Source organism: Aspergillus flavus, chromosome 1, assembly GCF_009017415.1.
Source record: "Aspergillus flavus chromosome 1, complete sequence".
In the NCBI taxonomy this organism is placed as follows: Eukaryota; Fungi; Ascomycota; class Eurotiomycetes; order Eurotiales; family Aspergillaceae; genus Aspergillus; species Aspergillus flavus.
This window is the reverse complement of record NC_092406.1, coordinates 4214644-4240680: the sequence shown is the minus strand read 5'-3', so window position 1 is coordinate 4240680 and position 26037 is coordinate 4214644. Positions and strand designations below refer to the sequence as shown.

The 26037-nt window shown below is 48.1% G+C and overlaps 7 protein-coding genes across 7 annotated transcripts; 3 read left to right on the top strand and 4 right to left on the bottom strand.

The window, feature by feature from the left end:
• Positions 1-191: 191 nt before the first annotated feature.
• F9C07_2102383 (cellulose-binding GDSL lipase/acylhydrolase) lies at positions 192-1320 on the bottom strand (the record flags this gene model as incomplete). Its single annotated transcript, XM_071508939.1, has 5 exons — positions 192-395; positions 455-755; positions 776-1025; positions 1085-1167; positions 1217-1320. The coding sequence occupies 5 exons, from the start codon at positions 1318-1320 to the stop codon at positions 192-194; spliced, it is 942 nt and encodes a 313-aa protein (XP_071365909.1).
• Positions 1321-2073: 753 nt separating this feature from the next.
• Positions 2074-3533, bottom strand: F9C07_2228341 (thiolase-like protein; the record flags this gene model as incomplete). Its single annotated transcript, XM_071509825.1, has 3 exons — positions 2074-2510; positions 2609-3252; positions 3313-3533. 3 exons carry the CDS (start codon positions 3531-3533, stop codon positions 2074-2076), a joined length of 1302 nt encoding a protein of 433 aa, XP_071365908.1.
• Positions 3534-3688: 155 nt separating this feature from the next.
• On the bottom strand, positions 3689-7611 carry F9C07_1112652 (WD-repeat protein WDR6, WD repeat superfamily). The gene is made up of 3 exons (XM_041288129.2): positions 7377-7611; positions 4597-7323; positions 3689-4547 (listed from the first exon to the last, which is right to left on the bottom strand). The coding sequence occupies exons 1-3, from the start codon at positions 7392-7394 to the stop codon at positions 3801-3803; spliced, it is 3492 nt and encodes a 1163-aa protein (XP_041140452.1). The 5' UTR covers positions 7395-7611; the 3' UTR covers positions 3689-3800.
• A 54-nt stretch (positions 7612-7665) lies between these two features.
• F9C07_2279780 (single-stranded DNA endonuclease) lies at positions 7666-11815 on the top strand. The gene has a single exon (XM_041283971.2). The coding sequence runs from the start codon at positions 7830-7832 to the stop codon at positions 11235-11237; it is 3408 nt and encodes a 1135-aa protein (XP_041140453.1). The 5' UTR covers positions 7666-7829; the 3' UTR covers positions 11238-11815.
• Positions 11816-14205, top strand: F9C07_2279779 (primary component of eisosomes). The gene is made up of 4 exons (XM_071510392.1): positions 11816-12467; positions 12590-12723; positions 12780-12963; positions 13027-14205. Exons 1-4 carry the CDS (start codon positions 12350-12352, stop codon positions 13632-13634), a joined length of 1044 nt encoding a protein of 347 aa, XP_071365907.1. The 5' UTR covers positions 11816-12349; the 3' UTR covers positions 13635-14205.
• Positions 14206-16086: 1881 nt separating this feature from the next.
• On the bottom strand, positions 16087-17650 carry F9C07_1559 (positive-acting master sulfur regulatory; the record flags this gene model as incomplete). Its single annotated transcript, XM_041288130.1, has 2 exons — positions 16087-16652; positions 17386-17650. The coding sequence occupies 2 exons, from the start codon at positions 17648-17650 to the stop codon at positions 16087-16089; spliced, it is 831 nt and encodes a 276-aa protein (XP_041140455.1).
• A 4253-nt stretch (positions 17651-21903) lies between these two features.
• On the top strand, positions 21904-25859 carry F9C07_2279776 (fungal-specific transcription factor domain-containing protein). Its single transcript, XM_071510391.1, has 6 exons — positions 21904-22603; positions 22662-22795; positions 22868-23226; positions 23295-23967; positions 24033-24584; positions 24641-25859. The coding sequence occupies exons 1-6, from the start codon at positions 22475-22477 to the stop codon at positions 25467-25469; spliced, it is 2676 nt and encodes an 891-aa protein (XP_071365906.1). The 5' UTR covers positions 21904-22474; the 3' UTR covers positions 25470-25859.
• Positions 25860-26037: the final 178 nt, after the last annotated feature.

Genomic DNA, 26037 nt, shown 5'->3' with positions numbered 1-26037 from the left:
AACGCTGTCAAGGGAGATCAAAACAGATTATCAATGTCCTGTCTTGAAGTTCAATTAACAAAGGAACACTCTTCTACGTAGAGATACAACGATAGATACTACCACGAGGACGGCAACAATGCTCAATACACTCTTTCATTTACACATCAGGTCAAAACTAATAAGCTTATGTACAAGGGATATCCCGTACGCTACCACGCCCCCAAAGGTTGCAGAACCTTCTTCATATCCTCTGCTTGGAGCTGGTGATACTTGGCAGACGGGTGATAGTCATTCCACCAGATACAGGAGGTGCCGTCGTCATTGATGCAAGTGGCGTCAGGAAAACCGTAGTCTGTGGGGTCATCAAGGATCTTTGTCATGAAAGACCAAGAGTCGTAGTATGCGACAGTAACCTTTAGCAACAGGGTCGGTCAGTCTTCGAATGCGACTAACACCCCGTGACTTTACTTACGTCTGTATGGTTGGTTTTGAACCCATCCACCATTGCCTCGAGATTTCTATTATAAACGGCCAAATACGCCGCATGCTGCTCAACAGTGGCATTGCCCTGATCAATGAACATGGGACTTCGGCTCGTAGGAGGCACATTGAGGAAAAGGAATTTGCGGCCTCCAGCACTGTAAATTCGCTCCACTAGGGAAGCAAGCCGAGCGATCAACTGCGGCGTGAAAGTATCGGCATCGGTGTTGTAAAATGCATTTCCGATACTGAGCTCAACAGTGAGTACGGGGCCAGTTTCAGACGGGTTTCTCCTGAACACAGAACAACATACTCATTGATACCAATCCAGAACCCGAAGACGGAATTTTCCGCCGACCAGGGCGCAGAAGCCGGCTTGCTGCTGTATGTTTCGTCGAAGATGTCGACCTGGGAAGCAAGGTCCACGTCTGTGGATCCCTGAACGAGCGAATTGTCAATGCTCGCACCGCCCACTGCCAGATTATAAGAGAGGACGAGGGACGCATTCTGCGCCGTCGTCAGATATCCCACCCAGTTCTCACCCCCGGTGGTGGTGCCAGTTCCTGGTCTTGGCGTCAATATGTGCATGGTATGTACGATCGGTGTGCTATTTGACACTCACCCAAGGCGGGATTTCCCATGGGGTTCGAAGGAGATGGCTGTTCTCCGGTGGTGCTGAAACCGGTTTGCGTGTATGAGTTGCCACTTGCATAGAGTTAGTTGTCTAGAATGGTCGTGAGGAGATTCTCCATACAATGTAAAGAAGTAAGTACTCGTCGTGTTTGCAGCTCTCGGCCACGGCCGCGCAGCAACCGTGGAGATGGCACTTGCCATGAGCCAAGAGTTGAGAAGCTTCATAGTAGAGACACGGTTAGTACGGTAGAGAGATACTGTTCGCAAAGAACACTATAGTAGCTTATTGAAACAACCCCTCTTTCTAGCAGAATCGGAGGGTCTCCGTCCACGCTTTTATATATATATACGCATACTCACGGTCCAGCAAACCTAACTTGATACTCCACTGGGAAACGTGGCAGGGACCCTCAATCAATAATAATTAAGGAATACATGTTTGAAGAGAATCAGTTGTTATCCATTCAGCACCAATGGGTGGAGTCCATCGGCGACCGAGGAACAGAGCTCCATTTACCCGGAATTCTGGATGTATGGACCTCGTCTGGTGCCGGAAATAAATTCACCGAGACGTAGCGCGTTGAAGAAAGCAACATGTTCTCTTTACACCGGGGGGAAATTAGAGGTGAAGATCACCATTCTGGATTGCATCCCGAGTTGTCAGACGTTGTTTCAACTGCCAGTGGGGTTCGGACCCTATGCCGTTTTGGTCACGGCATATAATCCTCAGCTTCATCCACCCAGCCAGGCTATCGGCTGCAGAAATAAAGCGGGGGGGTTTCGCTGTCAATAAGTTAGAATATACCTTCGGTGCGGGGGAAAAGCCACTGCTTTCGAGACTAGGACACTATAGGTAATATTCATCAGCTGGATGAGATTGAATTGAAAGTGCTAGTAACTCGGAAACCCCAAAACCAATACAAGACATGATCGACCAACAGAGCGCAGTCACAAAGCTTGCTCTCGTGATTAGAGTATTCACCACTCCCAGCAATGTGCCGCATATCGCAGGTCCGCTGTGGAGGCTTTGTGCAGAACCGCCATCTCCAATATCACCCCTGGTCCAATTGCCAACGCTATGACCTTATTTCGTCCGTTTGCAACATAATCACCTCCTTTCCCGTGATGCCTCATATAATTGAGGATGTTTAGAACAGAGCAGGAAATCGTACTGCCCCTAGACCTGTAGACTGTGTCGCTATGCGACAGGTTGGACTTCTTGAGATCCAATGCTCCTTGAGCAAATTTCAAGGCAGAACGACCTGGGAAATCTGATGCCCAATTGTACGAGTTCGGCAAGTCACGAGTGTTATCAGAGCGAAGGCCTGGAACTGAGTTGATGAGTGCCGTGAAATTGGAAAGCAACTCAGAAGAAACAAGTCTGGGGATGAAAGTCGACATGATCGCTTTAAACCCTTGGTGACGAGAATTTCATTAGGCAAACCGCGAGTTGAGAAAATAGAATATGCATCATTGGAGACTTGGCATGCAGTCGAGGAACAGATGTACATACCAAAAGGTCCAATGCTAAGCTCGCTGTAACCCTCTGACTCCTTGATTATCACGCTTCGAAAGCCGAGTAAATTCCAGATAGGGCCTCTTTCGAGTACTGTGGGGCCTATCCAGTTAGTGAGCACTACCGCAGACGCACCGTCGCTGAATCGGGACATCCCAAATCCCACTTCCTGGTCCACGTTGATACGGTGGAGCTCTGCACGAGCAAAGAGTGTCGGTAAGTCGCACGAAACAACAAGAGCTCGCGCCGGCAGCCCCTGAAGAGCCGCTCCTGCGAGAAGGTCATAGGCAATGCGCAAAGCTGAAAGCCCACCAGCGCAGCCGAGGCCATACAGCAGAGTGCGATGGACTGTGGGACGAAGGCCAAGCGTGCTACATAAGGTGATGTCGAATCCCGGGTTTGCAGTATTAGTACTTGTCACAGCTATGACATGACTTATGTCGTACATAGAGCCGCCCCATTCTCTAATGGCACCCTTTGCAGCACGACAAACTAGTGAGATGGCGTGTTCCTTGAAGAGAGCGTCGGCATCTGCGATCGTGGGTAACGTCTGCTGGGACCATATTGGATCATCCAGGGGAAGGACGCTGCACAACTGCTTAATACCAGATCTTTCGATGCGATCCAATGTTTCCGATACTCTAGGTAGCAAGTTAGCCAGCGACCATAGACAGGAAAGGGTGACTGTAAATTAGCCTTACGCGGGAGAATGACGACAATGGCGAGATAGGAGTTCCTCGAGAAAATCTCGCTGAAGAAGAGTGGTACCATATTGTGTGGCCATTCCCACCACTGAGATGCTAGGGCTTGAGAGTTCATCTTTTCTGAATATTTGGCGGCATGCTTGTTTACATATACGCCAACGTGTGATGAGCTCCAGGCGTACCGCATGGTATTTCTGCTGCAAATTCAAGAACTGCATCTTGATGTGAAGTGAGTTGCAATGTGGTGAGGTGTGAGACGGGTTTGGTAGGGAGTTCAACAGATGCTTGCATGTTTGTGAGTATATCGCTGCGGCGACATGAATGTGTTCTCGGCGTGCTCACTCTGGTTGTCACCTACATTCACAACTTCTGCTTATCCACTGATGTTATCCCAGTGAGTAGTTATACTTGATTAGGGAACTGAGTTACTTAATATTGAAACTCTATATTCTCTGCATCCAATCCAAGCGAACATCACATCGTAACTAAGGTTGCACAAGTGAAGGCAGTTGGATACCCATCATTTCCATGCCAACACCACAGACAAGAAGCTTGGTCTCTCCAGATTCTTCGCAGATGAGACCCAGGGATGATATGTCTGCTACCGAGCTGTATCTATCTGCTATCATTTGAACCTGGACTGCGTTCGCTCCCTTCTTCTCGACATCTACCTCGGCGCACCAGATCTTGACCCGATGGTCATTACCTGAAGTAGCAATAACAGCCTGCATTGTTCCCTTGTCCTGACATTGACGTTGCATGAGTATCTTGCCCGTTGTGATACAAGCTGCATGGGCGTCGGGGATTGTTATTGTGGTAGCATTGCCAGCCTCAGTGCTCGTGAAGTTCGTGTTCAGAAGGGAGAGCGTCAGTGCGTTGTCGTCACCGGCTGCAACAACAAGAGAAACTGCATCCGATAGGTGAGTAAGCTCCAGGCATTTGACACTGTTCGAATGGGTTTGGTATCTGTTTTCGCATGAGATGTTCTCTGGGGTAATTGAAAACGTGCCGATGGGCTGTTTTAGGCGAAGAGCCGAAGAGATGGTATAGTACGGCTCTAAGACCGAGGTTAAGTTCCAGAATGTGAAATATCCATCTGTAGAGGCCGTTAATAAGCTCAGGGAGGAGCCGCGTAGCAGGAAGCATGCTTCGGTGAGGCAGTTGCTTGTATAAGTGCCCTCTGCCAGTAGGGTGAAGTTGCCACCATCAACCGTCGAAGAATAGTGGAATATCTACAAGATTTAACAATGATATCAGAGAGCAACGGCCACAGAACTTTACCTTAAGTGTAGAGTTAGAATATACCAGGCAGAACAGGAAGTTGCCATCCGAGCTATTCTCATCCACCTGCAACACATCAAAACTGGTCACTCGAAGATCAGAGAACGGATCATCCCTGACTGAGGCTACTGCATTTGTCGCAAGTCCAAACAAGGGAATCGAGCGAATCTGCCAAACGATGAATTCTTCGCTCCCACCACTTGTGAAGAGATAATTTCCCTTCTTTGACCAGCGGATTTGCTGCAGTCCGACCTGGTGCTTTTTCAGTACCCGCAGACATTTAAAGGAGCCCCACAGCTTTTCTTCGTGTGGTTTTGTCGGTGCAAAAATCCGCACGATAGTATCTTCCGCCCCAGTTGCAAAGAGAGGGCCATCTGCCGAGTGGGCTACATCCATAGCCTTGATCTCTCTTCCATGTCCTCCCGCACGTAGAGTACGGTTAGCATCACCCCGGGTTTGAAGAACATTGAGATTCTTTTGGATCCATATAAACAAGCCAGACCCAGGTTCCTCTGGGTTGGGCTGGAAGGCCCATCTTCGATGCGAACCACCACATAAGCGTCTGACAATTTCGGATTGTGTGGTCTCGTTCCACAAAACGAACTCCTTTCCATGGAACCCATACAACATAAGATCCTTGGATTGTCTGTCAATGTAAGCACCCTCTATTTCAATGGTCCGAGTAGCATTGGAGCGATGGATCGTTTGAACAGTAGCCAAGTTTTGTGAATCTCCCTCGGCCTCCACCTCGTGGACACAGTAGACTCCAGATCGACCGCAAGTCAAGAAATAATTGAGGGACGGGCTGGTTTCTCCATAAAGTGACGAAAACGATGATATATGACTGATACCCTCCCGAGAGTGTATCTTACGATTCCAGATGGGTTGCTGAATAGGCATCGTGTTCGCAACGCGATATAAAACAAGGGAACCGTATGCGTTTCCAAGAGCCACCAATCGGTTGCCACAAACAAAGGAAGCGCAAGTTACTCCGAAACTGTGAGGAAGTGCTAGAGTTATGGTCTCAATTTGCGATACCTCGCCTTCTGATAATGATATCTTGATTAGACTCAAATGGTCTTGTTGCTGATGGGATGAGATGAAGGATAGGGTCTCAGGCGAATCGGAAGCACCACGGTTATAATCAAGGGCAAAGAGCACCAATGGCCTTGGGCCACTTTCGACAATCCTGAGCAGTGATCTGGTGTTGTGGTTGTACAGTCGGATTAATCCCTGTGCATTGCCCAAAAGCGCAATGCCACACTGTGGCAGGGAAGCTATGGCACAATAAGACGAGAGATCTTCTTCATGGAACAGTGTTTCCTTGAGAATGATCTTCTCAGTCGAAGTCTCGGGGCTGACCCAACAAACCTGTACCTCGCCACGTGTAGTGGTTGTTAGGAAATGCTCTGGTGTAACAAAGGTGAATGCCCTAACTGATTTATCGACCCTAGATTGAGATATTCCCGGACCAGCTGAGGCAGTAATGCTGTTGTTTCTGTTCGGCAAAACAACCGCACATTCCTCATTCACCTCTATCTTGAAACTTTTTACAGCACCATCGGCACCACCAGTATACACCGTTGTATCCTTAGCAGTGCTGCGCAAGCATAAAGACCAGATATGCTTTCCGGTATGGTTATGCCATGAAGAGATTTGACCTAAACTAAACTTTGGCCCTGGATATGAAGATGGTTCCCAACTGAGATTCCAAACTATACAAGTTGCATCCTCGCCACGTGAGAGTAGGCTCATATTAGACTGATCATCAGCTCTTGTAGGCAAGAAATTGACACTCCATATCCGAGCTTTGTGACCAAAGGCACTTGCCACACAAGATTCCGAGCCAAGGCCATCGCCAGTAGCTGCTCCACCAAAGCCGGTGCTTCGAAGTTCGAAGCCATCCGTCGAATAGGCTGAAGGATCGTTAGGGGATGCATGCTCACAGTCTGAGATATCCCATATCCTGACTGTTCTATCATCGCTACAACTCGCCAGGAACCGTCCACTGGAGCGACCAGGCAAAGAGGCAATTGCAGGAGATATCCGAACCCCAAAAACAGATCCCTCATGGCCGGTGAAGAAATGATGGATGGAGCCAACAGCACTGGGACTAAGATGCACACTTTCATCTAAAAAGCAAGACCAGACTATCACCTCCCCAAAGACGGTTCCAGCAGCAATCAACACGTGCGATGCCGAACATGATATAGTATCAGCTGAATAGAGAATAGACTTGACTCCAGCCACGAGCTGCTGAAGATGAATCGATTTCGGATATATCGACGAGCCTCCATGTACCACATAAAGCCCAAGAAGGCTATTATGGGCGGTCACCATGTAAGCTCTGTCTACCCCATTTGTGGAGTCGGGGGCACACCCAGCCAGAATCCAATCTGGTGCTAGATATTCCGCACTGATGGGAACCAAGGACGCTTGAGGGCTTTCAACAGCCTCACTTCTGGCAAGATACAAGTCGATAACTCTCAACGATTCACCTCCCCAGACTAGAAATTGCGCGTACGAATCACCCGTTTTCTCGTCTTTCTGATTCAGAACTATGAATCCATGAACGTTGTTTCGTTTGAAGGTCTTTAATTCGGTCAATATTTTGCCACTCTCATCATCAATCAACCGAAAATAAGGCCCTTGTCCTTGCAGAATAAGTCTTGCATCTCCCAAATCAAGTGCTTTCAATGCAGTTACTGGAAGGCAGACATCTATGTGCTAAGGGTGGGATTAGCGGTTGCATTGTGCGGTACTGAATATCGATCACCAACCTCGAGCGGTAGATGCATTGGTGCAAGGAACAATACATTGGCTTGTAGGCCTATGAATTTTTGAATGAAAAGTTTCCTGACGCTCAAATTTGTACAGCAGCACTTCCCCACATGCCTCGATTATCATTTCCAAATTTCCAGAATTTCTATCGATAGCGAGGCGGATTATGTAATACACAAGTCTCGCCTTAGGCAAATATCCAGATGAGGCATAATTGAGCACGTGATATCGCGGTTCTCGTGTCAACGCAGTGGCGACACGAGCCGAGGGAGTTACTTATCAACTCTGGCTATCGCAGTGTCGAGGGTTGTCCCACCGGTTGGGCTGTCGACTTTCGTTAGCCTTTGTGACCGTGTATACTGCTCATGGTCTGGCCTATAAGTCTGTCACAAGGTCATGTCGTCGAGTGTACTACTATGACGCAACCTTAGATCCGCCATTCCTAGGTCAGCATGGGTGTCCATGGGCTTTGGACCGTTTTGCAACCTTGCGCGCGGCCCATAAAATTAGAGACACTGAATAAGAAGCGCCTAGCGGTTGATGCTTCGATCTGGATATATCAGTTCTTGAAAGCTGTACGTGATAAAGAAGGGAATGCCCTTCGTAATTCTCATGTCGTTGGCTTCTTCCGTCGCATCTGTAAGCTGCTTTACTTCGGAATAAAGCCAGTCTTCGTGTTTGACGGTGGTGCACCGATTCTTAAAAGACAAACAATAGCTGGCAGGAAGAAACGACGGGAGGGTCGCAGAGAGGATGCTGTACGAACCGCCGGGAAGCTGCTTGCGGTGCAGTTGCAAAGGTCTGCAGAGGAAGAGGCAGCTAGACGCAGAGATGGAGCGCCCAGAGAGCAAGAGGAAGTCCCGGATAATCCGGTATATGTCGAAGACGCTGGTATGACCGAGAAAGAGAAGCGCCAAGCTCGGTCGTTCAGGAAAAAGGATGCTTACCATCTTCCGGATTTACATGCTTCACTGGAAGAGATGGGAGCTCCGAATGATCCGCGGATTATGTCTCGCGAAGAACTTGAGGAATATGCAAAGCAGTTCTATAGAGGCGAAGACATTAACCTATACGACTTCTCCAAGATCGATTTCGACAGCCCATTTTTCATGAGCCTTCCTGCCACGGATCGATATAATATCCTGAATGCCGCGCGACTACGGAGTCGGCTGCGCATGGGTTATTCTAAGGAGCAGCTTGATCATATGTTTCCAGATCGTATGGCCTTCTCAAAGTTTCAAATTGAGAGGGTGAAAGAAAGAAATGACCTTACTCAACGTCTGATGAATATCAACGGCATGAACGGTGAAGATGCTTTTTATAACTCGGGCCAGCGGATTGCTGGAGAGCGTGGTAAGGAGTATGTGTTGGTCAAGGACAATGCCGTGGAAGGTGGCTGGGCACTGGGTGTCGTAGGAAATAAGGATGAAGGGCGGGAGCACAAACCTATCGATGTCGACCAGTATGGCAAGCAAGAAATCTTTCCAGAGAAGGATGAAGATTCGGAAGACGATGGGGGCTTTGAGGATGTGCCCATAGAAGGCCTCAATCGACTTCCCAGACTTGAGTTCCTTCGGGAAGGCATCTTCGATGCTTCGATCAGACAGCAAATGCAGGAGAACACTGAGCGAAAGGTCACTCAAGGTCTGCCACAGAGGCATGAAGATGACTCTCTTTTCGTACAAGAGGATGAGCACGAAAGACCACATCACCATGGACGTCGTGCTATTGATAATATATTTGAGATGGATGGAGAGAATGAAGACGAAGACCTTCAGAAAGCGGTAGAAATGTCGCTGAGACCCACGTCTCCTCTGGATCAACATGATAACGACATGCCGGACATCTCGATCAATCGTAGCAGTGCTCATCTAGCTCCGCTCAAGGAAACCACACCAAGTTTCAGTCCTGAAAGCGATGATGACGGCTTAGACTTTGCAACTGCCTTGGCGCAGTCGAAAAGGACAAAGAAAGACCCAGTCCCGAATCATCCTTTTGATGGGCCTCTTCCTTTTGAGTCTATCAAGCTTGACAAGCCCTTTAAAACGAAAAATCCCCATCACGAAGAGCTCGATCAGCATGCTGGCGGCTTCGAAAAAGAACCAGCAAAGCAGACGAAAGCCGAACAACCATTACCACCTTGGTTTTCTGGAGGGAGCTCGACTGCCGAGTTTATTGCCGATAATGATGATAGCCCATTGGAAATTCATCGGGATAGCACCATCACTCCGGACCATGTTTTCCTGAAAAATCATCAAATCCCCAGAGTAATTGATGTTGATATGCTTCCTGGCTCAGATGTGGTGATTGACTTGGAAGCGAACTCCGAGGAGTGCAGACAGCCTCGGGCTACACAAACGCTGAACGAGACAGAAAATCCGAGAAAGGATACTACGGCTGTCATCCGTGAAATTCCTACGGCAGGTACTGAAGCTACCAACATCCCCGGACGAGCCTCTATTGCAGAGACTGGCCATGAACCATCTACTTCCCATGATATAGAGGCTAGTAGGGATGAGCAGGCAGATTTGTTGCGTACCCAACCGTCGCCATCTCCCGAATTTGAAGATGTCGAACTACACCCAAAAGAGGCGATAACCGGCACTGTCGTTCCTGAGATGGAGTCACAAAGCCATCAAGTTGATGAGCTTGAAGATATCATTGGGGAAGATGATGGGTTTTCGGACCCAGAAGATGAGGAGTTAATGCGACAGCTGGCAGCTGAAGGTGAAGAGCACGTCCGATTCGCGGCTACGCTGAACTCTACGTCGCACACCGAAAATACATTTGATTATGAGCAGGAGCTCAAACAACTGCGATCCCAACAGAAAAAGGACCGCAGAGACGCGGATGAAGTGTCTCAAATCATGATCTCTGAGTGCCAGCAACTCCTAACACTGTTTGGCCTGCCCTATATTACTGCACCAATGGAAGCCGAGGCTCAATGTGCAGAGCTAGTGGCATTGGGTCTCGTGGATGGCATCATCACTGATGATAGCGATATCTTCTTGTTTGGGGGCACACGCGTCTATAAGAACATGTTCAACCAAGGGAAATTTGTCGAATGCTATCTAACTTCTGATTTGGAAAAAGAATATGCCCTTCATCGAAGGAAACTTATCAGTTTTGCCCATTTACTTGGCAGTGATTATACAGAAGGTATACCGGGCATTGGACCTGTGACAGCGCTGGAAATTCTCACAGAGTTTTCTAACCTGGAGGAGTTCCGTGATTGGTGGACCCAAGTTCAAATGGGAATGAACTTATCCGATGGGGAGCATGCTGCTTTTTACAAGAAGTTCAGGAAGCAGGCTTCTAAGATTTTCCTGTCGCCTTCTTTCCCGAATAGCCAGGTTGATGTGGCATATCTCGAACCCGAAGTCGATTCGGATCCATCTCCCTTCCAGTGGGGGGTTCCCGATCTCCATGGCCTGCGCGATTTTCTAATGGCGACGATCGGATGGAGTCAGGAACGAACCGATGAGGTTCTGGTGCCAGTAATCCGCGACATGAACCGCAGAGAGCAGGAAGGTACGCAGTCTAACATCACAGCTTTCTTCCAGGGGCCTCAAGGGGCGGGTGCTTTTGCACCGCGTGTTCGCAGCGGAGGCCAGAGCCGAATGGAAAAAGCATTTAGCCGACTTCGACAAGAAGCCGGGAGCGAGGCAGTCCAGTCTGCGCAAAGTACCGGAGCTGAGACCAACCCAGTGGAGCAGTCGGAAAGCACTGGCTCCTCCCAACCTCCACAGGGGAAAAAAAGTACGGGCACTAAACGGAGTGCCCAGACTAAGGAGAATGTGAGTGGTGATGATGTCACCGGAAAGAAACGAAGGACCCGGCGAACCACTACACAGAAGTAATGATTAGTACTATTATTATTATTTCCTTTCTCCGTCCCAGGTTGTTATGTAATAGAAGCTTGAATATATGCACTATAGATGGCGCACAAGTACGTATGAACCTCGCGATGCGATCTGACGACGATCCCTAATGCGGAGACAGTCGATCATTTGACCTCGATCTGGAATTTAAAATTAACCTTATATTCCTAGTCGCATATCGCATGTCGTGCGTGATTGTACACACTGTTGCAAGACATGTCATGTCGGGTGGAACGCTATGATATGTAGTCGTCGATCACCTTGTTTATGAACCAAAATAAAGAAAATTTCTACTGGACAAGGTAACCTTAACTGTGTGATGACATCCTTTTTGAGATTTTCATCTCTTCAACGTTGGGAACAGTAAAAAAAAAAAAAAAACTTTTTTGTTTTAGAGACGGGAATCGATGACATCAGTGAAATTGAAAAAGATGCTTTTTGGGTCGCAATGACGTCGCAGATCACGGCTTAGCTCTGGATGATCATTGAAACAGCTGGTGTAGCGATTCGCCCAAGCTTTAAGATCTCCTTTTCCTCCCCCGCGGATTCCTTCCCCCCGTGCAGAAAGACGATCCTCTGGAACTGTTTGTTCATGTAAAATCATTTGTCAATTGAGAAAACCCTTCGTCATAAATTATTCATCACTGCCGAACGTGATCTCCCGAATCGGGTTAGCCTCCCGAGTAGTCTCGACGTCACCGGCGGTCTCTCCTGTTGCAACATCCAACTCCACTGCTCTTCTCACACTTGGATCAAGGGGGAAGAGAAGGCAGGAAAAGAGGTTCAACCAGAAAAAAGTCCCATCTACCGTTCCTTGGGTCAGTTTGACCTAGGTATACGATTTTCGTCCTTCCCGTACACAGGCCCTGTGTCCGGTCCGGTTGCAGTTCCTTCCCCTCGTACTCTCGTCGCCCTTCCGTCGCATCCCGTTGCGCCCACTGGTACACGTCACTCCTGCGCAAAGCCGAACCTTCAAAGAAACCGCATCATCCATTTTCAGACGATCTCTCCCAAACTTTTTTTCTTTCTGATTTCTCTGTTATCCTTTCGTCTCATTCGCTTGCATCTAGCTTCCCATACAAACCGTAGCTATGCATCGCACCTATTCCATGCGCCAATCGCGCATGCCCACCGCATCGCAGATTGAGAATCCGCCTCCGCCGTTGTCCACGACCAAGACAAACCGATGGATTGGGAAAGGCGGCTTCGGTGAGTGTGTCCGAGCTCCTCCGGCTGTCTCGCGGCAGATGGAAGTTTCTCCTTGCGAGCAGCCCCCCCTGCAGCGTTGGAAGCTGCTGCGCAAATGGTGCTGACAATACCTACTGGCCCAGGCCATGCCTTCCGTAAGAATGCCGCCGGCGCATTCGGACCCGATCTTGCAAGGAAGCTCTCCCAGCTCGTTAAGATGGAGAAGAATGTCATGCGCAGCATGGAAATGGTAGCCAAGGAGCGAATGGAGACCGCTGTACGTGGAAGAGATTTGCACATGAATCATGGGAATGCCAACTAACATGCTCACAGCAACAACTGTCCATCTGGGGTGAGAACTGTGACGAAGATGTGTCCGACATCACAGACAAGATCGGCGTGTTGCTCTATGAAATCGGAGAGTTGGAAGACCTCTATGTCGACCGTTATGATCAGTACCGTGTCACCATCAAGAGCATTCGCAACATTGAAGCTTCCGTTCAGCCCAGCCGAGACCGTAAGTTGATCTTCGTTGTTCGAGTACCCTAGCTTAGAGAGATTCTCACGAAGAACTATATAGGCAAGCAGAAGATCACCGATGAGATCGCCAAGCTCAAGTACAAGGACCCAAACTCTCCTCGGATCGTGGTTCTCGAGCAAGAGCTGGTTCGCGCAGAAGCCGAGTCCCTCGTAGCCGAGGCTCAGCTTTCCAACATCACTCGCGAGAAGCTCAAGGCAGCTTTCCAGTACCAGTTCGATGCACTCCGTGAGCACTGCGAGAAGGTGGCCATCATCGCTGGCTACGGCAAGCACCTTCTGGATCTCATCGACGATACTCCAGTCACCCCTGGTGAAACTCGCGCCTCGTACGATGGATACGATGCTAGCAAGGCTATCATTCAGGACTGCGAAGAGGCACTTGCCAACTGGGTTACCTCTAAGGCCGCCGTCAAGTCCGACGTGTCACAGCGCACGCGCACCCTATCTCAGCGTCGCCGGGAGGCTATCGGCAAGAACCGCGATGGTGTCGACCTCTCTACTCAGGACCAGCCCATGAGGGGCGATCGGGATTCGTGGGTCCCTGCTGACCAGCACCCAACCTACGTTGAAGATGGTGAGGAAGTCGCTAGCACCGTGGACGGAGAGGCTCGGGGTCGAGAAGAAGAACGCGAGCCTGTCAGCGTCTAAGGCGGCCAATTGCAGCCACAAACATCAACATCGGTATAGGTATGATATGTTGATGGTTTCTGCCGAGTCCTCGTCTTTTCATCCTTGTGATACTCCGGATTGAAGTCCCGCTTGATGTGATGTTGTCGTTTTGTCGTGATTTCATCTCTGTTCATGTTACCACCCATGTGTTGTTTACTACTCTTAATTCAAACCCTCGACGGGCACCTACCCGACAAGAAGATTGTATCCAGATGCCCATTCTGGCCGTTGTACGCCTCGAGTCCGGCTGATGATGCCATGGCCCTCTTACTATTCACGGATGAAGAACGATGTTTATACTGACCGAAGAAACGAACCGAGGGGGCAAAGAAACGAGAGACCGGAATCTTTGTGATACCATGGGTCAGACTGTCGGGCGAGGGGGGGGGTCATTGTGTTTAATTGAATAATGTAATACCATACTATGTGCGACAGTATATTCTTATAGTGATTTGAATTGGTGTAACGGTTTGTTCAGGATAGGAATAGTAATTAATTCTTTTCAGGTAGAAGTTCATAATACAAGCTAATATCTCGTATACTTCAAGTATCGGAATGGTTCCGGATGACGCTGTAAAGCCAGGGACTACTCCACTCGTTAAAGCGGGCCTTTGCTACGTATCACCGATTGGACATTGGCGTCGATCTGTCCCAAATCAAGTAACATAGCGGACGATCACCATGGCAGCCCGTCTGCGATAAGAACATCGACGACAGACGAAGTACATACATAGCATACATACAACACAACTTGTCCCCTTAACTTTCCCATTCTAGACGTACCAAAGATTATCAGAAACATAGAGAGAACTCAACACGTCAAGGACAGTTGATATCATATGGAAATGCCAATCCCGTGACTATTTCAACTCGAGACAACTCGAAACTCAACTATTGTCGTACGTCCCCGTGATCGTGGACTGTTTCGGTACTGATTATCGTTAGCCGCCCCGGAACTTCCTTCTGGACCATGAATAGCCGACGAGTATGATGTCAACGCCCATGCTCCATTCGTTGCTTTTGTTGTTCCCCGGATTCTACACTTTCGACCGACCGCTTTTCTTCGGTCGAGGGTGATGATCACTTCTGGGGGTGTTTTGTTTTTATTGATTCTTATTTAATTTATTGCTTTTCCCACCCTCCCCCCCTTTATTGCCATGTGTATATGATATATGTACACTGCACGGTATGTGTATGTACGTGTTTGATATTCGTGGCGGATTATACTTTCCAGACCTCTCCGTCACTTTCCTCACTGGTTGGTACTCAGAGGGTATCCATACACATTTCGTCTGTTCGATCAGCTGCTTTGTCTCCGTAAGATGAGGTACCTGGGTATACATCCAATTCAGGCGTCTGCTCCTCCAGAGGACATATCTGCTCCCTACGGTACTTTTCTTTTCTTGTTATTTTCTTTTCAGAGACTTACAAAGGCGACCCGTGGATTGTAGTAGAGTACAATACTGTTTTTGCGGTTGGATCTCTTGTCCAAAGATGAAAAGCTGAAGCCTGATATGTATGTAGTCACTATTCAAAACGTAGTAGCCAGTACTCCGTAACAAGCGCCAAGATAGAACAGCCCTAGAATAAAAAAAGAGCAAGGCAAACATTGCAGCCTGATGAGCTTCGAGTCCCTTGCGAATGTATGTTCAAGAAAACACTCCCCATATATATTTCAAGACACAAACCCAATTTGCTCGAATGTGCCTGTGTCCTGGATCCTGTGTGTGATTCATATATCCTGTATACCTCTCGCCTGCAATCTATACGCGGAGCGGGTTTAGGACAAACTTCGGATGAATGAAATTTGAACGCCAATCAGTTGATTCTCAGCTCTAGTCCCTATCAGAGATTTAAGCTGAGCTACTGCGGGCACGGTAGGCTCGTATGTTGTAAGTCCAACGTGCGATATGGGTTTGCCAAATTCAACACCGACAATAACTAAATTCCATCCTTATACTCCAATTGCGGGTGACAGGGCGGAGGAGACCCTGACCCTGATCCGTGAAGACTCAAGAAAACTGTAGATCACCCCCAATTTGCCTGCAAGATTCACCAAGCATGACTAATAAGAAAGAACGAACAGAAGGGCGAGCAAGAGAAACAGGGAAAAAAAAACAAAAACGTTCCAAACAGCCTAGAAAATGATACCGTGTCTCAGGTCGCGCACTCGCACTCGCGCACAGCAGAAACAAAAATGATGAAAGGTCATTACATCGTCAAGTGCCTCCATCATAGGACGGATGACCAGCCCAAAAATAGATAGAGGATATGAAGACAGATGCGAAGAGGGAAACTGGAACCAACGCCCAAAGCATGAGCATGTAGTAATGTCGGAAGGAGAGAGAGGAGGGAGAGGAGGGAGAGAGACAGAAGGAAAAGCTGAAGATACACAAGGTAACAGAAAAACAAGACTTCTTCGTTTTAGTCTCTAGTTATCGGTGCCCACACCCTTCTTTTTTGGCTGGATGTGTTTTTGGCCGTTTCCGCCACTGTTGCCTTTTTGGTTCAAGGCTGTACTGTCTTCCGGTGGGGGCGGCATGCGACTACTCGTCGATTCGTGTTTCTCAGTCAAGAGATTCTTCAACCATCGATTTTCCATCTCCAGCTGGGCTACGCGGGCCTCGAGAGTAGCGTTCTTCTCCGTAGTCTCTCGCACTGTCCGTTCCAGCGTCTGCTCACGCTGCTTCTTTTTCATGCGAAACCGGGCGCTAGCCGCGGTGTTTCGCCGCCGCCGGTCTTCTTCGGCAGCACGACGAACATGCTCTTCTTGCGAAAGTGCAGAAGCGAGGTGATCACCAGGGATCTGCGTGCTGTACTTGGTGTGTCCGAGTTGACCATTCGGGGGTGATATGGATGATGAAACGTCCGAGGGTGTCAGAGCCCCCGGGGCATGACCCAGATCATCAGGTCCATAAGAGATTGGAGGGTAGATCGGGTGAGCTGGATATGAGATCATTTGGTCGGGGAGGGAGTAGTTGATGTGTTTATCAGCTGCTGGGAATAGATGTAAGCAACGGAATGAGCAGAATCTAGGACAGCAACGCTGTAGGCATAGATCTAGCAAGGTGATAAGACAGAAAGAAGGAGCAAGTGTTATCACACGAGGGAAGCTCCAAGGGGGACATAAGACCCTTGGTGGGGAGCTTTAGATGAACAGAGGGAGATGCGTGGCTAAGGGTCCGGCAACACCAACGACAAGGTTACCGACGTTGTCATTGGTGTGATGGATTGCGTGCTCGTCTCCGTGATCAACCAGGCATGCGGGTGCAGATGAGAATACAACCAAAGGGGTATAAGAAAATTGGCAAATTAAAAAAAGAAAAGAGAAAAAAAAAACAGGCAAAAACAATAGGGAGATAGATGAAGCAAAACATACATGAGCCCAAAGTTAAACCTCGACTTTAACAGGTTATGGGTAATAAAGTATGGAGTGATCCACGAGCGATAAGAGTTGGACAGCAACGCCAACAATGACAGCCACGATTAACAATTGCAAACAAGCTAATGGCACAACAAACAAGAAGAAGCTTTTCCCCGGAAAAAGGGAAAGGAGATATTTAGATGGAGACGAACGAGATCAGCTTTGGCCACGATCCGAGTGCGCCTCAGCAATAGCTCTACCATTTCCACCTAATGCCGCAAAGGCCACAAAATTGAGACACGAACCAGGGATCGAGAAGATGGCGCAAACAATGCAACATTGAGAGTCATAAAAGCTCAGACTTACCATGATAGGGATACCCTCTCACATCGATCGGGTTCCGTTCATCCTCAATGCTATCGTAGGAACTGACGGAAATACCGCCCATTCCCTCAGTCTGGTCGTAATCCATGCTCAGGTTTTGAAAAGGAGCCAAGCCGGCCGCGTCTGCGTCGAAAGAGTAATGTCGACTCTTTGCCAGGGCAGGATCGTGTCGGGAGAGTAAGAAGTTGAAATTCTCAAGCCTATCGAGGCTTGACGCTGTCTGACGAGCGATGTGCTCATCTGACATATTGGCTGCGCGATGGGTTTTTAGAGGTTTTAGAGCTGCGTCCGTTCTGGTAATGGCCTCGTTTTGATCCTTGCCTCTTTAATTTAAGTTTCTGGTAATTTTTCTTTTTTTTCTTTTTCCTTCTTCTGAATTACCTCTTGCGCCCACCTAATTTAATTTAATTTTTTTTTGGACTGCTTCTTCTTTGGAGAAGAGCAGGAACCAGACTGGATGGCGATGGCGCCAGAACAAGCTTGAACCAGAGAAGAAAGTCAAACCCCAGATCGGCTCAAAGAGGGGAAAGCTCGGAATTGGTCCAGGAATGCACAAATTTCACAGGTCCAAGATTGTATGATTTGTCGCAAAGATATCTCTTCCGCGATCACTGCATCGCAAGTCGCATAGCGCGGGAGGTTGACCAGCCACGTACGCAAGAGCACGAGTGAAAATAATATTAGAACAATAATTATAATAGTGACAGCAACAATAACGGCCCGCGACGGGAAGGACAAAGTTGGTAATAAACCTCGTACGAATGGAGACGATAGAAGCCGGATTTGGGGGGGCTTCGGAGGGGGTCGCAAGGAGCGAAAAAGAACCACACCACAAGGACCAATATCACCAACGCAGAGACATGGGCGATTGATGGAGCACCAGCCAGAGGGGCAAGCAGCAGGCGTAGCAGCGGCGAGCAATTGGAACGAGGCAAGAGAGCTGATCGTCTCACGCCCGTCCAAGCTAGTGGATGATCTGATAGAATGGAGAAATGTCGTGATCGCACGCTCTGGTTCGCCAGTGGCAGCCTCGGGAATAAGTTGTATGGTAATTTTACCACTTCCTCAGCGGAACGGCGGGAACAGTTGTATTTTTGGGGGGGGTGGAAGGAAAAAAGGTCGGAGGTAAAAGTAACGGATGAAAGGGAAACGTAGGGGGGGAATACGGGTAGTAGATATAGAGAACAAAAAAATAAGAACAGGAATTCCACGGCCAGTAGAACATGATATTCGTCCCATTGGGGGGGTATATCATGATCAAGTGTGTGGATTTCCTTCTCCGCCCATCAATAGGGGACGGGAAGGGGAGGAAAATTACGTCCACATGCTTATGCATCCATACGACGTCGCTACGTAAGTGTCTTCCAGTACCGTTAGTGTACTAGAAGATACTGGCAAAATATGGATACGTATCTGAGTGGATCAGGAAAGTTACAGGTCCTTCTGATGTACTCGAAATAGAATTGTGATTGGCATAATCGCCCAAGTACTCAAGTACCTAACGATGCAGTAACGGCCTATCCATACGGTAAAGTAAATTAAGTCCGAGTGTGTGCCAGTACTCTCCATCTCCATGGCTCTTTCAATCTATCCTCTCCCTTAGTTCATGACAAAACTCCACTTCGGGGAAAAAGGAACCACTGTTCCAGACTTCTAGTCCTAAAGCAATTATGGTTTCATACCAATTCTTGAGCGAATCACACCCATACCTTACGCGTTCCTAAATGACGCGGACCGTCTTCTAAACTTCGTCCCAGTTTTATGACCCTAAGGCTTACAAGGCAAGCAGCAAAAGCTTGGCATTTCTCGACCTCCTGAGTTCTGAATCCTATTATTATTTCATTGTCCTTTGCTGGCGGCTTTCCCCGCGCTCCACGGCGGGAAGAAACAGTCCCTCCCCTTGTCCAGCTCCGTGGTACTTTTTTCTGAGGAGATAAGTTGATCGGCTCTTCCGCTGCGTAACCTGATCCGAACAGCAGAGGCGTGGGGAAAGAAACCAAGAAAGATGTCTCGTTGAATTGACCTACTGACCTCGGGATACTGCTGCTCGTCTGTATACATGGAGTACCATACAGTACAACCTCGAAACTATCTACACCAAGGAGAGTCTTGATTATGTGATCCACAGTTAGCCAGGGGTTTCTGGTCTCAAACGATACCTACAAGTCCACCCACCATCAATTAGGTTCACTACTAATCACTCTGATAGACTCCACCATGACTTCGTGGTGTGGCAATTTGAGCGGCATATCCACCATTTCTGTGCTTAGTACGGAGTACAGTATAAGGTCCGAACGGTGAAGTCCGCAGTCTACCTATGGGTCTCTCTAATTGCGAGGCACAATCACCGTCATGTGCATGGGGCAGTTTCTTTATATGAATGCCATCGATATCTACATTTAGAACCATCTAGGACAGATCATCTGTTGTCTACAGGACCGGATCTGACTGAAAGAAGCCGAGCCCGGCTTTGGTGCTTTCGCCCCTAGTCTAATGATCCATACTACGCATTCAATGGAAAAGCCACCGTCTAGGAGGCCTCCTATATTCGAAGCGCACATACTTGCCACCCGACTCTATTGGGGGCGGAAATGGCCAATTGACAATTTCGACGTGTGCGGGTATCTAGGGTTAAAGCCTGAGAAATATTCCAGTTAGCGCGGTGTCTCCATGTGGTCTGGGCATAAACCACGGCTCTCCAGTTCCAAAGCTTGCAGGCTGGTGCATATTCGCAATCTTTTATAACTCTCCTAGACCTCGTGGTGCTGTAGTATGACTGAATCACAATACCGGTTATAACTACCGCTACTCCGTGTCATTCTAACAGACTAAAAGTGGCCTGTAAAAACGATGCACCTGCGTGAATCTAGTTCATGCGCCTTGATCCACCAGATGACTGAACGTATTTCGTAAGTTTCTCACTATCTTTCGACATGTACTCTGTAGAAAATGGCGTGATTGAGTCCTCTGGCGGATTGCGTGAGAGGCAGCCTTGGGATCCAGGCAGTCCAAAGCAAGGGCTGTCGTGACCCTAAATCCTCGTCCCCACTAACAACACGTCTTGAAACTCTCGAATTCCCTTCGATCTAAGTCATTTGGTCCTGACAGCCCTCAGTCGTTATCCGTGCAGATGCATACTCCGTAGATTCCCGTCTACTTTCGTCACTTGGAAGCTGCATATTCCAATGTTTGGCTTTGTGCCGAACGAGATTCGGAACTGTTTCATTTGGCTATGAGATCAACAGCTTTGGACCAACTTGAATCAACACTAGATATGTGTTAATGCGCCATACTTCAGAAAAATGTCTTTTTGACAGGATAGCAGAAACAAGGGTTATGCAGTCGCTCTACTCTGTTCCGCACTGAGGACAGATACCCTAGATGGGACTAGGATGCAACTCTGCAGTCGCAAGATGTTCTACAGGTACAGTACACTCATTCGCGATCTACTTGACCTGGGGCTTATGTCTCGTACACTGAAAACTCTGGGTATTTGTCGCGTTCTAGCCCCCTTTCACAACCCTACTCAAGGCTACTGCACGGTCAACAGTTTCTCCGAAGATGACTGGTTTTAGCACTCCGAAAACTCCTGCCACACTGACCGACCCTCGATATCAATTATTCAAGCCTCAAGAAAACAAGACCCTATAAGAACTATTCCGCTGCCGAAGAAGATAGCGCTGCGACCGGGAGGAGGATAAAGCCTTCGGTTGATTCGCATTCCATCTCAGGCGCAATCTAGTTCAATGGCTCAGCTTCTGCTCTCCAGACAAAATGGTCAATGTATCGTTGTGAAGTTACTACGTTAAGGACTAAACTGCGGGCAGAAGCTCAATCCCTCCGAAATATGCCATCATCAAAATGACCGCCTTTCGAGCGAATACCCACAGACTCGCTCGATAGCTATCACAGGTTCCCGACAAATCACCGGATATCCATCGCTAGCACAGTGTTGGGCACTTATAGCCACTGGTGACCAACTACTTCAAGACAAGGCAACATTCCTATGCGCACACCTATAAGGTGTCATCAGGGGTAAACTCCTACAATGTTCACGTGGCCATAGTGGGCACTTCTGTTGGATTGAAGCTGAGCGAAACAATGTAGTATACGGATACGGAAAAGGACTCTGCAGCTTCCAAGTCCATCAAAGCACTGCACTAAGACTCACGAAGACTACTCTTCGCTGTAAGTATAGCACGGTGGCTTCTGATCCTCAGCCCAAGCGCGGGTTTCTAAAAAATCGAACAAAAGGGGAAGTGCGTCTTTACATTTACGTAAAACACCACTAGTTATAGAACTCAGACCAATCTTCGAAGGAAACGTCGCAGGGCGACCAGTTGCTCCATGTAGTTGTGATTCTATCATCGAAGCGTTCTAAACATCCAGAGTTCCAGACCCTTTTTGATATCAAGAAATATGGTGGGCCCGGATCGGATGTGCTAAGCGCCGATTCCCGAGACATAAAACGAAAAAAAGCATCAACTTTAACATTAATAATAGCGCTTCAACCCGCACCGGAAAAAGAAACCAGGCTGTAAAAACAAAAAAAAAAAAATTCATCATAATCGTTTCTGGATTTTACATCCTTCTTGTCTATATAATCCGTTTCGATGTGCTTATATACCAACCCTATATGAGAATAGTGCAGTGGTACCTGTCTATTGACTCTATTCATCTTGCCGGAGAAGCGGCAAAGACTTTCCCACACTAAATGGGGCCGTCAGGTTAAGATTCGAACTGTGTGGCCCTATCATTTGCCCGCTTTCCCCGTCTGCTCCTCCACGTCCTCCAGCTTGTTTAACTTCGGTGGGATCCAACCGATACTGACCGTCAAATCCCCGCGCTTCTTCTTCTCTAATTTCTATTTTTATGCTTTCTCATCATCTTAAGCATCATATATTCAACCCTAACATAACGTCGGGCTTACCAGAGTTGTGGTCTTGGTGGTGGACCGGTGCCAAATCCACTCCGCGGGTTTCTAGCAAACATATGATCCGTTGACCCCGGGGCACGGGCCCGGCCTACTGACGCTTCCTGTGGTTCAACTGCCTGATCTAGTAAAAGAAGTATGCAAAACCCAGCGCGGGATGCTGGGTTTGTGCCATCTTGGGGGGCGCTGGGCAGCTCTTCCATTGCCCGGCAGGGTATGCGATTGAGCAACGGTCCTGGTCTGGCAAATCGAAGACGCAACCCATTGGTAAGAATCATTCCTTTGTGCCCGGCACAAGGTGCATTAGTTGAGTTCGTCTGGACAGGCGTGTGAGATGTGCTATAAGAAGAAAGTCAAATGCGAAGTTGAGGGCTCCGACACGGCCTGTATCCAATGTATGCGTCGTAACATAACGTGCAAATTCACCACAAGGAAAGAGAAGAGAGATAATCTGAAAAGGTATCGGTATATCACTGCAACTCTCACCTACAACCATTCAAGGGCCTTCTGTCGCTAAATAGTCCCTTCTAGAACGAACTACGTGAAAACCCTAGAAGAACGTTTGAAGAAGACTGAATCTTTACTCCGCGCTGCAGGTCTTCTAGACGACGACGATATTACTCAACTTGATTCCGGTGGTGAAGATGGTAACGACAACTCTGAGGACGAAACTGATATTGATCCTACACAAAACGAACATTATGGTTCGATGAGCCGTGATTCCGGGATGCCGGCATCGACAGACTCAATACATGTTGCAAACGAAGAGTCGAACGTCACGTCTCTATCGACTAAATCTGCCGGACAGAGCCAGAAACTACCTTGGGATAGCACCCTGCATCAGCCACCCCTCTTCCGCTATGACCCTAGAGAAGACTCTCGATATTACGGTACGTCAGACAAACATTACCCCCCTATGTTGCTTCTCTAAGGCACGTGTTGGTTGACTAATTACCAGGACGATCTTCATTCCTGTCCATTTTATCTCGAGATGGAATTGAGTGGATCAAGAGCAAGACAGGAGAGTCTAGGTTTCTTACTCTACTACACGAGAACAAGGACCACGACAACCCTTGGGATCACTGGCGGCCAGATGTATTCCATGACGTGTTCTCGTCCACAGTCTTTAAGCCCTTACCTCCGAGAGCAGAAGTATTTTCCTTATTGAAGGATTATTTTCGCACAGTGAACCGGTTATTCCCACTGTACCATGAGGCGACATTTATGCAGTTGGTTGAATGGCAGTATACGCAACAGACGTGTGATGATGCTGCCCGTTGGGCCAGCATCAATATTATTCTCTCTTTAGCTTACGAATATCGATTTTCCAACTGTCAGAAGTCAGAAAAAGATAGGGAGAAAGCCTGGCTGTACTACAAGAATGCTATGTCAGTATTTCCGGAGCTGACATTACGGAGGACCGATATTCTGAGCGTGCAGGCCCTTATTGGCATGGCTTTATTTCTCCGAGGAAATTCGGGTACTCAGTCAGCATCACCTATCATAACAGCAGCCATACGATCATGCCAACGAATGGGGCTTCATCGTGACGTTCCCAGACCCCATCTTTCCCAGGCCGAGCAAGAACAGAGGAAGAGGGTATTCTGGGTTGCCTATATCCTTGATCAGAGGTAACACCCGTCCGATATATGCTTTCCTTTTCATATCATTTGAGGCTAACTCATAAATGGTGTAGCGCATGCATACGGACGGGGAGTTCGCCCACCCAGCATCCAGACGATCTTGATATCGGTTTTCCCGAGGTGGATAATGATGATGAGTTTACAATGAACGGCAATGCTTCTTTTTTCCGCCAGCTTTGCCATTTGACGCTCATAAGAAGCCGGGTATATAGTAAACTTTATGCTGTTAAGGCTCTGCAGAAAATGTCTCCCAGAGAGATCTACGATATTGTCCGGGAGCTCCGAGAGGAACTTGAAGAATGGCATAATGCAAGCCCTTTCACCCAACAACTGAAGCCGAGAGGAGCCAGTCAGGATTTCCTGGTTGGATTTGCTACTGCTGGTTTGCAGTTTGGCTATTATAATTCTATGATCATGATCCACCGTCTGCCCTTGACTATTCATTTTGCCTATATGCGACATTCTACAATTGACGTCAAGTGGGACGTTGATCACAAAACCATCTTCAACGAGTCGACTAAGGCGAGCTCAATCTGCGTTCAGGCTGCCCGGGACACACTGAAGCTTGTGAATAACCTTCCCTGGGGGGACATAGCATGGATCTGGTGAGTTGTTAAGATTTTGAGATATCAGCTTGGACCTCCCGCTAATACAACCGCAGGTCTCTGTTGTATTATATTTTCCTGGCAGTTACCATACTATTCACTTATATCCTACGTGACAGTCAGCACCCCAAGGCAAGGGAAGATTTGCAGCATCTAAGCATGGCAGCAACCTTCTTCACAACGCTCATACCCGGCGACGGGCCCTGCAACTACGCCAAGTTTATGACTAAGATGTGTGCCAACTTTGAGCGAGTAGCCCGGGCAGTCGTTGAGCGAGAACAGAAGACATTCAAATCAAGCGATAGACATCCCCAGCCCGTGACACCATCCGTCACCACCCAGGGACAGAATGAAAGGAGCTCCCCGTCCAAGGAGCAAGCATCCCATTCGTCTTGTACCGGCAATGTTGACATTCCCCAAATCGAAGGCCTCCCACGTATAAACTCGTCAGGCTATGTTGTTCCTGAAAGCCCTAGCGCTGCCTCAGAAGACGCCCCCTCTGGGGACCTACCCGCTGTGAGCGATCCGCTCCTAGGCGGGTTCTCAGTGAGCCAGCCACATGAAAGCACAAGTGCAAGCATCCAGCAGAGCTACCAGTATCCAATGGATGACACTTTTCCGGCCCCTATGGCCCACAACATACAACAGCCAGAATTGTGGCAAATTCCAATGACGGCTGACTGGGAGTTTGGCGGTCAGTTTCTGAGTCTTTTCGGTCCACAATTCTTAGATCAAGGGGGTAGCGATGTCATGTCGGCAATGGCCGGGATGACAGCACCACCAATGCCTTCGGCGCCAATGAATATGGGGTTCAACTGCGAGGATTCTGATAATGTGGACGACTATCCTGCGTGGATGCCCCGAGGATTTATGAACCTCTTCTAAACAATTGACCAGCAGAGCACCGAACCCTTGTGCGCTGATTACTCATGCGGTTTCAGCGATGTCTTACATTTATATATTCCTGCTCTATTTCGACCTGGGACGCCCATCGATAATGAGCCACAAGCAAATATGATGGATATAATACTTTGCCTGTATCCTAATGAATTGACGATAACTAATACCGGTCACTCCATTCTCAAATCACGATAGGAGCATATTCTCAATACCCACTGTATGTACCAAAATGGAGAACAGTTACCACATTCTATAACCTTCTGGCGAGTAGAAATCCGTCCAGAACACAATTTATAGAATCAAGAACAAAGAATATCAAGATACAACGGTCTAGACCGGCGAACCATCGGGCCGCCGCCAAAAGTAAGCACTAGACCTCGATCGCAATGACGTAGGTGTATCCTTTGTACTGAATATATAAACTAGTCACATGTCTATACCTCCATTCTTCCATTCTTCCATCATTTCATCCCATCTCATAACCGCCAATACTAAACCATACGTAAACAAACTTCTATCCAACTCCATCCTGTGTATACAACTCTCCCTCATC